The sequence below is a fragment of the Momordica charantia genome, assembly GCF_013281855.1.
Source record: "Momordica charantia cultivar OHB3-1 chromosome 1 unlocalized genomic scaffold, Mcharantia_2.0 BLBB01000001.1, whole genome shotgun sequence".
NCBI lineage: Eukaryota > Viridiplantae > Streptophyta > Magnoliopsida > Cucurbitales > Cucurbitaceae > Momordica > Momordica charantia.
The window spans coordinates 12,400,964-12,418,273 of record NW_028275157.1 but is presented as its reverse complement, the minus strand read 5'-3'; the positions used below and the strand labels follow the sequence as shown (position 1 = coordinate 12,418,273).

The 17,310-nt window shown below is 33.2% G+C and overlaps 3 protein-coding genes across 5 annotated transcripts; all 3 read left to right on the top strand.

Moving 5' to 3' along the window:
* The first annotated feature begins 422 nt into the window (after positions 1–422).
* On the top strand, positions 423–2,341 carry LOC111021775 (RmlC-type cupin). The gene is made up of 3 exons (XM_022298825.2): positions 423–926; positions 1,225–1,349; positions 1,925–2,341. Exons 1-3 carry the CDS (start codon positions 524–526, stop codon positions 2,129–2,131), a joined length of 735 nt encoding a protein of 244 aa, XP_022154517.1. The 5' UTR covers positions 423–523; the 3' UTR covers positions 2,132–2,341.
* Positions 2,342–2,482: 141 nt separating this feature from the next.
* Positions 2,483–5,553, top strand: MC9 (metacaspase 9). Its single transcript, XM_022298824.2, has 2 exons — positions 2,483–4,719; positions 4,799–5,553. Exons 1-2 carry the CDS (start codon positions 4,368–4,370, stop codon positions 5,398–5,400), a joined length of 954 nt encoding a protein of 317 aa, XP_022154516.1. The 5' UTR covers positions 2,483–4,367; the 3' UTR covers positions 5,401–5,553.
* Positions 5,554–6,812: 1,259 nt separating this feature from the next.
* On the top strand, positions 6,813–12,334 carry LOC111021776 (uncharacterized). 3 transcript variants are annotated; one of them, XM_088121358.1, is made up of 4 exons: positions 6,813–7,080; positions 7,176–7,808; positions 10,849–10,944; positions 11,675–12,334. In XM_088121358.1, exons 1-4 carry the CDS (start codon positions 6,930–6,932, stop codon positions 12,052–12,054), a joined length of 1,260 nt encoding a protein of 419 aa, XP_087977484.1. In that variant the 5' UTR covers positions 6,813–6,929; the 3' UTR covers positions 12,055–12,334. The 3 variants fall into 3 exon arrangements, with proteins under 3 accessions (XP_087977484.1, XP_087977480.1, XP_022154518.1); XM_088121354.1 differs by having other exon boundaries at positions 10,849–10,956; XM_022298826.2 differs by lacking the exon at positions 10,849–10,944.
* Positions 12,335–17,310: the final 4,976 nt, after the last annotated feature.

Below are 17,310 nucleotides of genomic sequence, written 5' to 3'. Positions count from 1 at the left end.
TGATTTTTGGTTATGTGAGTGAAAATCTTTGAAATGTTACATTTTTCACCTTCTTACTATTTTTTTAAATGTTATATATTCGAAATGAAATTGATAAAATTCGTACATCTAGTTATTTTAATATCTATAAGTTTCATGAGAATTATTTCATTATTAATTTAATTAATCAAACTTAATTTAATGCGTAAATTTTTAGAGTTTTTTTTTATTATTAGTGTTGTTTTTCTTTTTGGAATTATTATTATTATTGTTAAAGTTAGTAGAAAGAATTGAATAACTATTAATTTTTAAAAATTATCATCAGGTTGGCGAGATTTTAACCATAGATATCGATAAAAATTAATATTTTATTAATTTTTTTAATAATATGAGTCGATTTATTATTCATGTCCATCTGTATAACGGATATTTAATCGAAGTTGGAAAAAGGGAAAAAAAAAAGGAAAAGAAAAAGGAGAGAATTACAGAGCAGCCACCTGGCCAGTGGTGGTGAGAATGCAAAGCACTGACAGAGGAGACGACAATGGCGAACCCTAGGAGGACCTCAATTTCACTCTCATCTTCAACCAATCCCCAAAACTTGGAGAGTCCATTCCACAGCCAAATCCAATCCCGAATCCTTTCGCTATCCTTCGCCTCCTCATTTTCGTACCTGGCCAACTTTCTGAAGAAGCCCCACGCCTTCCCTTTTCTGCTCTCAATCTTCCTCTTCCTGACATGGATTTCTCTCAGAATCCAGCACTCTTCCACCTTCTCCTCTCCCGATTCCCCTCGCTTTCAGCAGAATCGCGAGTCCTGGAGCAAAGACGATGATTTCAAGGCCAATCTCGTCCGGTTCAAGTCTGGGTTTCCTTCTCCGATTGCCAAAGACAACAGGGGCTGGCTACTCGACCCTGTATCTCTTGCGCTTCACTCTGGGATTCCCGGTACTCCAGTCGCCTTCGTTTTCGGTTTGAATTTCTTAATATTCCGCGTAGAATTCCGCTGTTGAATGTCTACTTGGCGTTTTGGTTATCTGGATTTTGATTTGTAAGCGTGTGTTCATTTCGCGTTGGATTTGAATCTGTATTGAGCCTAGAACTAGATGTTCTTTGAGCTGAAAACTGTGTGAAAGTGCTCCAAGGTCAATCGGTTCTTCAATTCCAGTCACTTTTGTTTTATGGCATTATGATTTCTGAGTGTGGCCCATTTTTTGTTTCGGTGATCATTTCGTTATTCTTACAGGTGGAGCAGTGACCTGTGCTTCTGTTCATATCGGAGAAATTCGACCTGGGGCTATGAGGGGAAACCACAGGCACCATACATGTAACGAGACATTTGTCCTGTGGGGGGCTAGAACAAAATTCAGGGTAAGCTAAGGAGATTGGAAATCTTATGTCTGTTTTAGATTACAAATTTCATGGATGTGATATGGCACAAGGTTGGGAACTGATTCCTTGAATGAACAATGGAAGGATTAAACTTAAACATGTCTGGAAATGATAAAATAATATGAATGAACAATGGAAGGATTAAAACTTAAACATGTCTTGTTTATGTTTTTGAAAAAGTAGTAATGAGAACTGAAAAACAAGAAACCAAATTTTATTGTATCTAAATTTATGGAAGAAAAAAAGAGGTCACCTACCTAAAATTTAATATCTTACAAGTTTCCTTGATGTAGCTCTCTTGTGAGATTAGTTGAGGTGCTTGTTAAGCTTACCCAAACACCATGAATACAAGAAACATTGTAGATAATTTTGGGAATGTTTTCTGAAAGTTAAAAATGAGGTATATGAAACAATTGCCAAATCCGTATGTTTCTCAAAATTTGAAAGCAAGTAGGAAACGAGAAGCGAAAATGTATCTTGTTCTATTTATGTAAATTAATTGTCTTATCCTGTTACCAATTTGGATTCTGTGTCACTTTATGCACCCTATGCAGTTGGAGAACAGCAAGGCAGGTGATAAAGGATATGCTGAAGTGATAATTGGTGCGGAGGAGGTTGCTGTTGCAGCAAGTCCAAGAGGAAGAGCCCATGCATTGATAAACATGGATCCTGTGCGGCCTACCTTGTTTATGGGGTGTCAAGATGGTATTATAAACTATAACAGTTCAACTTCAGATTTTAAAGTCTGGAAAGATCTTTAGTTGCTATAACTTTCCTTAACTTGGCCCGTATTTAGGTCTTACAAAAATGTTCTTTGGCTTTTCTTCTTCCCCTCTTACGTCCCCTTTCCTAAAATTCGACCCCTTGTTTTTTCCCTGTGGGGATTTTTGCTAGGTGGAGGGGTTAGCATTGTATTTTCAGATCTAGGGCATTTCTGAGCCAAAATTGTCATGAAACAAGATTAATCATCACATCTATTATACCTTATTTTTGAAAGCACGGACGGCAGTAAAGCACACTCGTCTTCTGGGTTTTAAGGGTGAGGCAAAAAAAAAAAAATGTGAGGGATTCAATAAGATGAGGTGCATAATAAATAAAATATAAATACACATATATACATAATACTAAGAATTAGTATGAAACATGAGATAGAGAAAATGAAATATTGGGCAAAATTTAAGTATTACGAGATGTTCATCCTCTACGGAATCATAAAAGTAAACTAGGAAATCTCATTGCAAAATATTTAAAAATTAAAATTCCATTATCACTAAATAGGCCTACATCCTCATTTTCTCCCATTATTAGAGTTATAGCCCTTCACATTTTCCTCTTAATTTCCATGTTCCTCCCGAGTCCCAAGTATTTGAGGGAGGGAAAGAGAGGTTATAGAGAGAAGGTCAAATGGAGGAGATGAACCAACAGTTTCTTGTTTAAGTTTTTCTTCTTTTTAAGTTTTAGTTGCTACCCTACTTTATTAAAAAAGTGTTGCACTTAAGTGTGGCAAGGCGTGGTGGTTCTCCTGAACCTAGGTGCAAAAACAGCATATGCATAACCATCATGGGATGACCTGGTGGTCAATAAGGGCCAATGTAAATAGCAAATGACTTAAAGGAAATGGGTTCAAACCATGGTGGCCACCTACCTAGGATTTAATATCCTTGTCAAGCAAATGTAGTAGGGTCAGGCGGTTGGTCCGTGATTAGTCGAAGTGCGCGCAAGCTGGTCTGGACACACGGATATAAAAAAAATGGTTTACGTATATTGGTTTCAGTTGTAAACTTGACTAAGCTTATATAATTAGGTTGTTAGTCCAATTCTGACATCATGGATTCAGGTTGAAACTCAACCTTTTTTGTTTCTCTTTTTGATAAAAACATCTTCATATTATCTATTGAAAAGTGTTGAAAAGAAGCACTCTGAGTTTCTGATCACTGAACTAGAGTATGCAAATTTCTTGCAAGTTCTGTTCATTTTAGCTTCCCAAAGTTGAAAAAATAGACCATTCAAATTCGTATTATCTTCAATTTGGGAACAACTATATATGGTTCTCCATCTTCATATGACACAGGAAGGGCTCATGTGCTGTGTAATTTCATTGTTAGTGTATTCAGTTTTCTCTCTGTTGTGGAAATATTGAATCAGCCAACCATCTTTTTTCGGATTATATTTTTACTCAGAAAGACTTTGGTAAGGATGTTAATTGTCATCATGTGAGGCTGATTGGTGATGGGTCTTAACTCTTAGCAGTAACTTGCAACTTGGCTTATAGAATAACTTTTCATGATATCAGAAGATGATGGGAAGATATTTTGGGATCTTATAATTTGCGTTGCTTCTTCCCCCTGGAATGCCCTCAAATTATTTTTATAAATTGTAAGTAATCACACATTTTTCTTCTTTAGCAGCCAATTGAAAGGTTTTCTGTCTTAGGATCTTTTCCTGGAGAGTTGTCTTCCTCTTGTCCTCTCTATAGCTTCAATGAAGTAATCATGTTCCTTATGGAAAAGAAAAAACAAATTAGCCTATTGAACGCGATTTTGCAGTGTTTCTCATCCAACATTAGATGAAAATACTCGAGCAGCGAAAAGGGATTCGGAAGGAAAGCATGGATGAGTACTTTCCTTTAACCAAGATTAGCTGTGTAGATTGAAAAGCTCCTACTTCTATTATATATGACACTTTTCTCTTGTAATCTTGAAAGCTTTCAATTTGGGAATAAAGTTTCAGATCTGTCCATTTTTAGTTATGTAAACCCCCCCAAATTCAGTGAGACTTAACTTGTACGTATGTAAATGTGAGAATGGTTAAGCTTGAAAGCTAACTAAAGCCAATGGAGGAAGCAATAAGATAGCTTGAATCAGAATGCAGGTTAGACGTTATGATTTTGTTTTGTTTTTGTATTCGTATAAAAAAGGCTGAGTTCTGCAGACCATCATATCAAACTAGAGAGAGTGAGAGAGAGAGAGAGTAAGGAGAGAGAGATTGGTGCAAAAAATGGAGGGAATGAAGAGGATGGCAGTTCTGGTGGGATGCAATTACCCTAATACCAAGTATGAGTTACATGGCTGCATAAATGATGTAATGGCCATGCGAGAAAAGTTGGTGAGCAGGTTCGGTTTTGATCCGAGCAATATTCAGGTGTTGACTGATGAGCCGGGCTCATTGCTGATCCCCACCGGTGCTAATATCAAGCGCTCGCTTGGGCGAATGATTGGTAAGGCTGAATCGGGAGATGTTCTGTTCTTTCACTACAGTGGACATGGAACCAGAGTTCCATCCATGAAACATGGCAACTTCCTTCATCAAGATGAGGCCATTGTGCCCTGTGACTTCAACCTCATTACAGGTTTGTCTGTTGTTATCTAGAGAAGGAAACATTCTTGAAGTTGCTATCGTTTTAGCTGAGAAATTTTCTGTTTATGCAGATATCGATTTCCGTCACCTTGTCAACCGCCTGCCTAAGGGAGCCAGCTTCACCATGGTTTCCGACTCGTGCCATAGCGGTGGTCTAATCGACAAAGAGAAGGAGCAGATCGGACCTTCCACCATAATCAACGGCGAAAAACTCCAACTCCCACCTCCATCTGCAGTTGCAAAGGCAAAAACCATCCCTTTCCAATCAATTCTGCAGCACCTTTCATCACTTACCAACATCAACCCAACAGACATTGGCACCCACATGCTGGAATCCTTCGGAGCCGACGCCAGCCTCAAGTTTCAGCTGCACCCGCGTGAGCTCGACTCGATCAACGCAGTGAAGCCCGATGCAGGGATTCTGCTGAGCGGGTGCCAAGCAAACGAGAGTTCAGCAGACATGAACCCGAGTGGTGCAGGAGGGAAAGCTTACGGGGCATTCAGCAATGCAATCGAGAGCGTGTTCAAGGAGAACCCGGGGGCGCTCTCGAACAAACAGGTGGTGGTCATGGCGAGGGAGAGGTTGAAACAGCAGGGCTTGGCGGAGCAGCACCCATGCCTGTATTGCAGCGATGAGAATGCTGAGGCTAAGTTCTTGTGCCAGCGCCCATAGATAAAAGTATTAACCATTTAAATTAAATAAAATAAACTGTATGATTATTTTTATTATTGTTTTTAAGTCAATAGGTTTATTCAATAAAAAGCAATAGGTAAAGTGTTACAAATTTATTAAAAGAAAATTATATTATTGTGATTTAGTGTAGAAGTTTCTATTTTTGGTAATTTAAAATTTGAAACATTAAAAAGATATATGATGCTCAAAATTTATTTTTTGAAAATCAAATGGATTGAAATGGACTAAATTGATTAAATCCTAATCGAACAGTCTAATAAGTCTAATAAGTTTTTTTTTTTATCTCTACATGGTTATTTTAGTTCATTTATTTTTATTTTCATCTTTTTTTTCATCATAATTTTAACATATTTTATTCACTAAATTTTTTGAAATGAAGTCTTAAATTTATATCAAAAAAAGAACTATATAGTGTATAAAATTTATGTATTTTGCATTCAATAGAAAAAAAAAGAGTTAAAATTTTGTAAATATAAATTAAATTGGTCATTCTTTCTCAGTAGAGGATCAAAACAAAAGTTTGTAGTTGTAAGTTGAAAGTTGTTATTTTTTTATTATGTTTACATTAACCTTTGATATCATGTTTTTATAATAATATGAAAATAGTGGCGAAATATAAAAAATGTCGAGATATTTTAAAAGTTTTGACAAGTGAGTATAAATACTAATAAATTTATAATTTATATGTAAATCAATGTTTAATTCCTTAAATATACTAATAATTAAACAATAATATTGCGATATTAAAAATTAGTTACCCATAATTTTCACAAGGAGCTTATTAATATTCAAACTTTATATATAAAAAACTATTTTGATTCTAAAAATTTAGGAAGCAAAATTAGGGATATTTTTTTTAATATTGTAAAAAAAAACTAATTATTTAAATATAATTATTTCGAAAAATAAATTTTAATATATTGTTGTTTTTAAGTCTTCGTCTCTTCAAGAGACAACATTGCGAAATTTAAGAAAGTTCGTCTCATGCAATACAGTGTCTTAAAGAGACGACCTTGCTTAAACGTGACAATAACGACATGTTACTACTTGGACAAGATCTCTCGCGCTAATAAAAACAAAAATTATTTTAAAATTATTTTTGGAAATAATTAAACTATTTTTTACAATATTAAAAAAATGTCCTACTCCTATGTTATTGGCTACTCTTCAATTATTTTCTTTAATTACATATGTCTCAAAAGAAAGGAAAGAAAAGGGCAAAAGGAAAAAGTGAAATGGGCTCAAATCCCTAAAAAGGGAATGGGAGCCCAAATCCAAGGGCTCCAAGTAAACTTCAGGCCCACAAAAGTATTAATATTATAAATTTATTTATACAACATTCCTTGCCAAAAAAAAAAATATATATATATAGGCAATAGGCAGTTGCTTTACACACTCCCATCTCTGTTTCTCTCTCTCTCATTGCTGTTGAGCTTCACACATAGAATTTTGATTCCTCGCCATTGTTACACAGAAAAGGTTGCTAGAGAGAGGGAAACTTTGAATCCATGAAGAGGCAAAATAGTCAATTATCGTCGACTTCTCGCCGGGATACTCCGCCGGAAAGTCTTCGAGCTAAAGGCATTGGTTGCATGTCCGGCATTATTCATCTTCTTTCCAAGTACCAGAATCGCCACAAGATCAAATCCCTCACGTTTGGTTCGTTACTCTAATTTTCTTTTTAGTTTCCTTCGATTGAAGTTTCAGAGCTCATTTGGCACTAAATTGATCGAGTTTCTGCGGTGTTTTTTTAGGAAAGAGTAAGCAGGAGAAGGATATTATTGTGTTCTCTTCTTCTTCTTCTTCTTCTCCGACGGACCAAATCCTAGTCTCAGCGTCTGGTGGTTCTCAGGCTTCTCCACAATCGCAGGAACAGCGAAGGCCGCGAAGTGATAAAGAAAGAAAAGGAACGGAGGTTGTTGATTTACGGATCAGAAGAATCTCCTCCGATTTGCCGACGAGGAGTCCGACTCTTTCGGCGGAGATACGGCGGTCGAGTTCCGTGAACTCGCCGGCGACGACGATCGGAACTTCTCCGGCTCTAGTAGCGCGGTTGATGGGACTGGAATCGGTACCGGTGGAAACGTCATCCAGCGAGAAGAGAAGGAAGCTGTTGGGAGCACTGGAGAAATGCGATAATGACTTGAAGGCTCTGAAGGAGATTATCATGGCGTATCGGTCTCCGGATAGTCATCCACCGGCGACGCCGATTGCCGGAAAATGCCTGAATCGAGAAAAAGTAAGGACGATTTCTGGACGGAAGTGTAGGGACAGTAAATGTGGCGACGGCGAGAAGCGGCAGCAGCAGAGTGCAGTGTCCGTGCTCAACGAGTCCAGTCGCTTGCATCTGAACAGAATCAATCGTACCACCAGAGGACGCGAAAACGGTACGTACATTGCAGTTCTTAGCCTTCAATTTGGTACCAAATTGCTAATTGTGAACTTTTTTCTTTTCTTTTAACATGAAAATTCAGATAAAATTAATTTAACCAGAAAAGAAAGACCTCTTAAATTAAGAATTTGTTATGTTTCAATTTAGTATGTAGTTGTATTGAAATTGGTAGGACTAAATTGAAATTAAACCTAAACTATAGAATCGAATTAGTAATTTAATCAAATATATTAATATTATTATATTTGAATGTCTCTCAACTGTAAAACTGTGAACCTCAAAAAATAATATATATATATATGAATTAAAGAAAACGGATAATTCAATGTTTTGGTGAATTTTAATAGTTCAAGACTTATTATAAATAAAGGGTAAATTGGGTACCTAAATTTTAGTTCTGAAGATATAGTATAGTTGTCTACAAAATTGTCGAAAAACAGTAACGAAGGAATAAAAGGAAGTTAAAGTAAAAACTTGTAAGAAAAGAAAAAACTATGTGGGAATCTCATGTATAGGCAAAGAAAATATATCAGGCAGGCAGCTTTTTTTCCACCTCATAATTAATTCACACGAATGCATTTGTTCTTGAACTTTCTTTTTCCCCTTTAGTTATTCTTGGAGTAATTTTAAAGAATTTAAATATTTAATCAGTTCTACTAATTGAACGAAACAGTAAAATATATATCTATTAGAAATTTTTATAAGAACAAAAGGTCACCAAAGAGGAATTTTTTTTTTAATTAAGGTGTACCTCTTTTGTTCTTGGCTCCCCTAAAGAATAAAGAATTATCATAAACTTAATTTTGGAGGTAATATTCGGTTCAAATTATACAATAAATTCATTTAATGTATCTGTAAGAAATATCAAATGCCTGAGGTTGAGGTACTGTCTAATAGTAGGCCTGGTAGTACAGAAATCGTCCAATGAAGACAAGAAAACAGTGCTTTTTCAAGTAAAAGTAGAAGGCATAGCATGCCAAAATATAGGATTCCCAACACCAATTCATGGCATTTTAGGCTCACTGCTTTTTACTGTTTGCTTAGGCATGAGGGGACATACTAGATGCTTTTCAGTTAGCATTGTAATTATTACATGTATGGTACCCAATAAACATAGCCATTGAATAATTTATCTAAATTTGGTGAGAGTCAAGTTTCTACATCTCCAAATTCTAATTAAAAGTATGATCATGATGAGATGAAATTATTGGATACATAATCCATATGATCGTCCATAGTTCTTAGCAATGGGATGAGTTAGAGACGAGAAATAGATATAATACTCAAGGATTACGGTTAACTTGTTAGCTAACATGAACATGACCCAATTATTAAGACTTATATCATCAACTTAAAGATTGGAGGTTCAAATCTCCATCTTCACAAGTGGTTGAAATCCATAATAAAAAAACAAACAGTAAAAAACAAGTTCAATATGAACCGTAATTATTATTACTATCCAGAAAAAAAAACTTGTGTGATTTGGATGGTTTAATCCATTTGTGTGTACATGAATTCCCATGATTAATAATACAATGTAGGTACCATTTAATTACTTGAGAATTAGGCCATGTTTATTTGAACGAAATGAGGATTACTGACCTTTATATTCTCAATTCTCAGTGTATGATTTTATTGATGAATAAAGAATGCTTTTCAATTTTTTGAGTTCCACAAGATCAAATTATTTCTATTGACTGATTGCTTCAGAAAATGTCACTTTTACTCTTTTATTTTGGTGGGTTCACCAACCTTTTCTGCTTTTTCTTTCATTGAGTTTTCTCTCTCCTTTTCTTGGTCTCCCATCATAATTTAAATTTTATTCTAATAAACAATATTAATACTGACAATCTCCTTTTTTTTTTTTGATGGAAATAGAGTAAGATAATGACAATCTCTTTAAACATCATCCCTCGTTCTTTCATTCTCATTTTTTCTTTTTCTTTTCCAGAATAATTTTAGCTTGGAAACATAATCCCTCATTCCACAAATTTTCTTCCCTTTTTTGACTTCTCATTTCCATTCTCTCTCATTCACATCCAATTTAACTTTCCTTTATAAAAAATATGTATATATAATCTGAGCGGAGCCTCGAGGCTCAATCCAGTTAACAAGGACTTGGATGTCTTAGTTATACTGACTTAAAGGTCTCTAAATTTGAATCTTCTTGCGAGCTTAATATCAAAAATCCTTGATGTCTCCCGAGTCTGGACCTTAGGGGTGCGAGCAAGTGTCCTTAGATATAGGACAGCAAAAGATCCACCTCTCAATCCAAAAAAAAATATATAATCTAAGTGGAGGAAGTGGACCACTCTTTCACACAAAGTCCATAGTAAGCAAATGGGAATGCTTTGTAATGATTCGGTCAAGTCATATTGGTTTAACAAAGCTAAGCGAACATACAGCCTTCCTTTACTTTTTTCAGAAATAAGGAAGAGAGATAGCTTAGAAAGAAAGCAGTAGATGGCTTTCACTCGGCAAAAAAACCAGGCTTTTTCTAAAGCCATTGTTTCCAGGCTTCTCCTCCACTCCCATCCTATATCCCCACCACCGATCTACCACTGTGTAATATCTCTGCTCCACCACAGTAGAGCTCCTATTAACTTTCTGACCTGCCATATTTTTATTGGCTAAAAAATTTTAGTAGTTCCACCAAAAAGTTATTAAAAACTTAATACCGATTAGTGTGACAAGTATTGTTCATAAAAAGTTACTAATAGAGAAGAGTTAGAGCTAAAACCAAGTGATTTTCTACGTATTTGAGTCCCTCTAATTTATCTTCTTTAATTATTAAAGTTGCAAGATTATGAAGTTAGGAGTTCAAAATTTGCCTCACTTTTCAGAAAAATTTCCAGCTCACACTAGCTTTTCAAATTCTTTTTTGAGTTATTAAATCATGTGGGAGGTGGAGATTTGATTATTTGATCTTTTGGTCCATATTATTGATGCTTAATTGAATTGAGTTATATTCGTCACTAATTTTTGAATTATTGTTTTTCTCTCCTTTATTGAAATATCATAATATGTTCTTTCAGCTGGCCCTTTTCTTTCTCCATCTCTATTTGGTGTGGTCAATACAGTACAGAAAACAACACTTAGTGAAGAAGAGCATACAACTTTTGTTACTTTTGGTGACAAATACAGTTTGGATTTCTCTTCATTATTTTGTCATTATATTTATCATTTTTTGTGTAGTTTTAATTTAGAGTTAATTATATTAAAAATTCTCGTACTAAAAAAAATTATGTTAAAAATTCTTAAGCCATAATCACATATTAGGTGTAAAATATACGTAAATACATAGAGTATCATCGTAAAAAAAACAACAAACTTAAACAAAAGAAGATTTATATATATATATATATATTTAATAAACTAACTTTCCATTGAAAAATGTTTATATAGCTCAATTTTTAAAAGTTATTTAACCAAAAGAGGGTAGGAAAAAAAAGAAAACTAACAAGGAACTGTAAGTAGAGAGAAGAATAGTTACAATTCTAGAAAATAAAAGGTAAAAATTGATACATGGGTGAGCCAAATAGTCACAGGGAGCATGTGAAAAAAGTGAAATGATGCCCCTACTCGGTCTCTCTTATATTAAAAAAATTATATAAAAGGTTAAAAGATTTTAAAGTTTTCTCCCCAATTTGTTTCAGATTAATTAGGTATATATAAAAAGTTAGAACGTAAAATTTACCCTTTTTCTATAAAAATTTATTGATCAGTAAATCCTCACGACATGTGTTCAAACCCTATTGTGGTCAATTTTTTTAAGATATTAAAATTTTATGAATTTCATATAACAAACCAATGTTGGAAGGCTAAATATAATTAATAACAACAAGGCTTCCAAATGTGCAGGACAAGAAATATTGCAGCAGCAGCCGAAGATCAAGAAGCCAACAGTTGAGGAAAAAGACGACTCCTTCAAGGCATCGACATTATTAATGAAGAAGAAGAAGGATGATGAGGTAGATGATGATCCGCCATTAACGTGGAGAAGCAAGGCCATGGGCGAGAGCTTGGATGAAATCTCCAACGAAATCTCATGGGGCCTCAAACGCGAGATGGCGAAAATAGGTATGGCTTTACAACATCACATTTACAGAGACTTGATTGATGAGATGCTCACTGATATGCCTTTTTCTTCTCCTTATTCTTCTAATTTCTTCCTCCCCATTGATTATTATAATTCCATGATTCCCCCCTTTGAAGCATGTAGGAGAAGACTGCCTTTCTGAATTTCCTTCTGATTTCTTTTCGTTTTTCTCTTTTCCATACACATAGATATGTCCCCACATTCACACTTTTGAGTACTAATTTTCCTCTAGAGCTCAAATTAGCGTTGTACAAGAATGAGTAGCTTTTCGACGTTTTTACGTCTTTTTCCGACGTTTTGAAGCGTCGGAAAAACTCAAATTTCTTGTAGTAATGCATGCACATGCACTTTTTCTTAGTCAGTCTTTTATTCTTGTAAGATGTTATTGACTCGGTTTGATAATAGTTTTGTTATTATTATTACTACTATAGCCCATGAGGAGGAACTAGGAAGGCAGAAATAATGTTTTGAGGGGCAATAATCTTTCTATTCTTAAAATTTTTTTGCGGACAAAATTATAAATCTAGAGCTCACATGGGAATATAATCTAGGAAATTGTCTCTCTCCTTCCTGTTTTTTTGGCTTCGAGTCCTCTGCTCTATCTGTATAATTCTTTTGAATGGAATCAGAGAGGGGTAGAGTTTAAACCGTATCATATTAGTAGTTGAAAAGGGCTAATTATATAGAGTTGGGTTTCAATTATGTCTAAGTCTATTGTTTTAAAAGCTTCACTTTTTTAACTTTTAAATTTTTAAGTGGTGAAAAAAAAGTCAGGATAGCGTAGTGACAAGGACGTATGATTTGTGTATTACATAAATAAAGTTTTGTGTTCGAGCCTTGTGCCAATGAAAAGTTTTAAGATGATAGGAGCTTAATTGAACCCAACCTTATACTTTAGACAAGACATGTTATATAATTTGGTCTAATAAAAAAGGTTTTGGATCGATGGTTATCCATTTGTAGATCTGATACTTTTTTAGCCCTTAATAATTAAATTATCTATTTTAGTCTACGAATTTTAAAGAGATAATCATTTTCGTTCTTATACTTATTTATTTTTCACTCAATCGAGTATTTTTTTTTTTTGAAACACTCAATCGAGTATATAGGATACAATATACAGAAAATTATTTGTCAATTAATTTTGATGATAAATTTTAAAAAGAAAAAAAAAATTGCATTTAAGAAAACTTATCATTCAAATAGAAATTCATTCAAGTTTTTACTTAAGTAGGTTTGATCACTTAAATTTTGGCTTTAGTTCATTATGGTCTCTCTACTCTCAAAATGTTCGTTACTAGACTTTCAACTTTTGTTCATTTTTAGTCATTATACTTTCAAAACGTCAATTTTGGTTTCTCTATTTTTAAAAAGTGACCAATTTAATTCTTATTTATAAAATTTTAACATAAATTGTATACACAATGGAAATTCTTCAATACTAATTTATTGCTACATTTCAAGAAATTGAGTAAGTGAAGTGTGTCATGCTAAAATTATGACCGAAAAAATGAGATAAAAATGGTCACTTTTTAAAAAATATATTTTAAAAATACAATGACTAAAATTAAAATAAGTTGAGAGGACATCAATCAAAATCTTAAAGCAAAAAACAAAAATTACAAGTCATTGAAATAGTATAAGTTGAAGTTCATATTAAAAGATGTTTTAAGAAGATGAGACTCTCCACTTAGTTAGATCCAAATTTGGATTATTAGTGGAGTTTCATGTTTTAAATAAATGAATAAATTAGCTGACAAAAGAAAAAGGTTTATTTTACATAAACTCTTACTTTAAAAAATGATCATATTTTTGGCTGGTCGCCTTTATGAATTTTATTTTTAAAAATAATGAAAAGTTGACTTTGTTTTAAAAATAATAGTAAATTAAAAAAATTATATATATGCTTTCAGTAATTAAATCAAGTTCAATTTTAATAATGAATATAAATATAAATATATATATATATATATATATCAATTTATTCACATCACATAATGTATTGAAATTTGTAATTTCTTGTGATTTATATAATAAGGAAATTTATAGTTGAGAAATATTAAATAAGTTAACTTGTTTAAGGAATTAATTAATGGGCTCTCTAAACTTATATTAAAAAAAAGAAACAAACAAAGAGAGAACTGATCAAGAGAAACCCTTAATTTTCTGATGATAAATAACCAATAAATAAGGTTTAGAGTATACTTTAATCTCTAAACTTGATGATTTCTTTATTTTTAAACTTAAACTTTCAAATATTCTATTTTTGTTTCCAAACTTTAAAATTTCTATTTTGTCACAAAGACTATTCTAATCACCCTGATTCATTGCATTAAATTTTTTTATTTTAATACACAACTAGTCTATTTTAGGATTCAAATTACACAATAAGCTTAATTTTTTAACAATTTATATTAATGTCTAAATAATGACACGTTGTAGGTGGAATCCATTAGAAACATTACTCATATTTCTTTTCTAATTTATATTAAATAAAGATAAAAATAAAATAAAATATGGAATACAATTTAGAATTTGGGTAGTTTCTTAATTTTTGTTTTGAACTACAGTTTTTCATTGATTTTTTTTTTCTAAATCATAAAAATCGTGTTAGGGAGTTGATTAGATTTTGAATACATAACACAATACTTCAAGGTATATAATACAAACGATGATATTCCTTCACACTCCAAGCCACCCAAGTTATCCCTTGTTGCGAACGACTCATTATTGCATTAAATTTTGTTAATCATCTTAATGGAAATTTAGATCTCGATACAAAATTGGACACATAACCCACCACCCGTGGTTCAAAATAAAAGAAGTATACTCAAAATTAAATTAGAAGTTAAATCCAATTTTTTTTCTTTTGAGTACAACAAAGTTGAAAATAAGGGATTGAAGTCAAAATAAAAGAAGTATACTCATAAAATTAAATTAGAAGTTAAATCCAATTTTTTTTTTCTAATTTTTTCTGTTGAGTACAACAAATTTGGAAACAAGGGATTGAACATCCAACTTCAAAGGAAAACGAGGGATTGAACCTCCAACTTCAAAGGAAAGAGTAAGATCGTGATTTTGGCTAAATCCAAAAGTAATAGTAAAAAAAAAAAAAGATAGAAAGAGTTATTTGATAAATGACATCTCTATCTCCATCTTATCCGATGCTAGCTAGAGCAAGTTATTTGAATTTTTCATTAAAAGAAAAAAGCCTTGTTTTATTTTTTAAAATTAATTTTAGGTTAAAAAGTCAATAAATTATTAGTGATATATAGTTATAAGTATTTATGGGTAGTAACTAATGTGAGCTTAAATGGACAGTAATGGATACCTATCCTTTGATTAAGAGGTTAACATTTTAAAAAATCTAAAAAATAGAAGCCGGAGGGGAGAGAGAGAAATGAAGAAATTAAAAAGGAAAAAATGCTACATAAATTGTAAATAAAATAACGTCAGGTCTGCATCAATCTACTAACAGAGAATTAACTGAACTTTTTAGAGATTAAACTTAGGGACTAAATAAAAACTTACGACTAAAAATGTATTTTACGATTTATTTATTGATATGATAATTCTAAATAATTAAAGTAAGGAGGTGGTTATGTACCCAGAATGGAAGGAGCTTATTTTACAAAATGGAGACTGGAAGATGAATAATGGAAAGAATAATCCATTAGAATGGTCGCTGGATCGTCGTTGCGCAAGATCTCTTAAGAATTGGGGGGCTGGAAAATAAACAGAAGTACACAAAGGAATATAAAAGAAGCCATTAAAGAAGCCTATAACATTCCTTTACTCCTAAATTTCCCTCTAATTCATCAAATGGAAGCACAGTTACTTGTTGAAGACGAAGGGAAAATTGGCTGAAATGGGGCGATAAGAACACTAGGTGGTTCCAAGCGAAAGCTAAGGCGAGGAGGAAGCAGAATAGAATTCAAGGCATTCTTAATAAGCCCCGGTAGAGAAATCGAAAGAGAGCTAACAGTTCCTTTTGGAAGGGAGGAAATCGAAAGAGAGCTCTAAAGCAAATGCATCCTACAAGAGCCCCAGGCCTGTTGGTTTTCTACCAGAAATTTTGGGCGATGTGGGAGATAAAGTGATCGATAACTGTTTGGCAGTGTTACTTGGTAGGAAATCCATTAGAGATGGTTCTCATTCCCGAGAAAAATGGCCCACAAGAGGTGACGGATTTCAGGTCTATAAGCCTTTGCAATGTGTCCTACAAACTTGTCGCTAAAGTCCTGGCAAATCGCTTTTGGGGGAAATCATTTCTCAAACACAATCAGCTTTTATTCCAGGGAGGGCTATATCTGATAACATTATTATTATCGGACATGAGTGCCTGCATCACATTACTCATTTGTTTTAACTAGTTAAGACATCAGTAACCTCTCTTGTAAATGAAAGAAAAAATATTTATTTTTGGTTATTGAGATTTGAAGTATGTGTCAATTTGGTACCTAAAGTTTCAAAATGAACACTTTTGATCCATAAGGTATGTGAAGTAAGTATTTATTTGGTTCTTAAAGTTTGAAAAATGGTTCTAAAGAGTCATTGAATCATTTCACTGTTAGTTGACTTAATGAAAAAATGACCTGTCAACTAATAGGTGACGTGACAAGTTAGAAAAGCTCAATCATCTGTTAATTGCCACGTCATTTTCTCCTTAAGTCAAGAAAAGGTCAAAGGATGTTCAGGGACTTTTAAAACAACAAACTTTAGGGATCAAATTGACATCTACCATAAACTTTGTCCAAAAAAATATTTTTCCATAAATTAAAACTTTTAATTTTTACTTTCACATTTATAAAATATGTTATATTCTAAAGAAAAGGAAAAGATAGTGGATATTTTTTTTCTTGAGAACTCTACCATCAATAGAAAAAGAAAGAATCAGAATCGATCGAGATAAAAAAAAAAGTTTTAAAGAATTATAAATTTTTTAAAAGATGAGATGCATCTAGGATGTTCACGGGATGAGGTGGAGACGGAGAAGACCTCCCCACCCCAATTTAATTCCTCATTCCCACGAAATTTTTGTGGCCTCCCCACGAGGCTGATATTCTTCACAAGGATCAAGTTCTCCATAGAATACAATTTTTTTAATATAGGTATATATATAGAGAAAAATAGAACAGGATTGTTTTGAGTATGTGTATATATAAAGTGAGGTAAGGCAAGAAACAGAGAACGAGGACCTGTTATTTAAGTGACGGAGAATTGCTCCTCATTACCCAAAAAAAAAAATTCTCCCACTCACTAATTTGTGATATGATATATGGAAAATAAAAATTTCATCTCCCATTCTTACAAAATTTGTATGAAAGCCCTTTCATTTATGAGGACAGTGACATGGAAGCAATTTCTATCTCCTCCCTTCTCATATCCCTAAGATACA

Excerpts from the sequence above, each read along its gene's own strand:
- LOC111021775 (XM_022298825.2), top strand. The coding sequence starts at position 524 with ATGGCGAACCCTAGGAGGACCTCAATTTCACTCTCATCTTCAACCAAT. Across the intron at positions 927-1,224 it reads GCTTCACTCTGGGATTCCCG|GTGGAGCAGTGACCTGTGCT; the intron begins GTACTCCAGTCG and ends TTATTCTTACAG. Across the intron at positions 1,350-1,924 it reads GGGCTAGAACAAAATTCAGG|TTGGAGAACAGCAAGGCAGG; the intron begins GTAAGCTAAGGA and ends CACCCTATGCAG.
- MC9 (XM_022298824.2), top strand. The coding sequence starts at position 4,368 with ATGGAGGGAATGAAGAGGATGGCAGTTCTGGTGGGATGCAATTACCCT. Across the intron at positions 4,720-4,798 it reads TGACTTCAACCTCATTACAG|ATATCGATTTCCGTCACCTT; the intron begins GTTTGTCTGTTG and ends CTGTTTATGCAG.
- LOC111021776 (XM_088121354.1), top strand. The coding sequence starts at position 6,930 with ATGAAGAGGCAAAATAGTCAATTATCGTCGACTTCTCGCCGGGATACT. Across the intron at positions 7,081-7,175 it reads GATCAAATCCCTCACGTTTG|GAAAGAGTAAGCAGGAGAAG; the intron begins GTTCGTTACTCT and ends GTGTTTTTTTAG. Across the intron at positions 10,957-11,674 it reads TACTTTTGGTGACAAATACA|GACAAGAAATATTGCAGCAG; the intron begins GTTTGGATTTCT and ends CCAAATGTGCAG.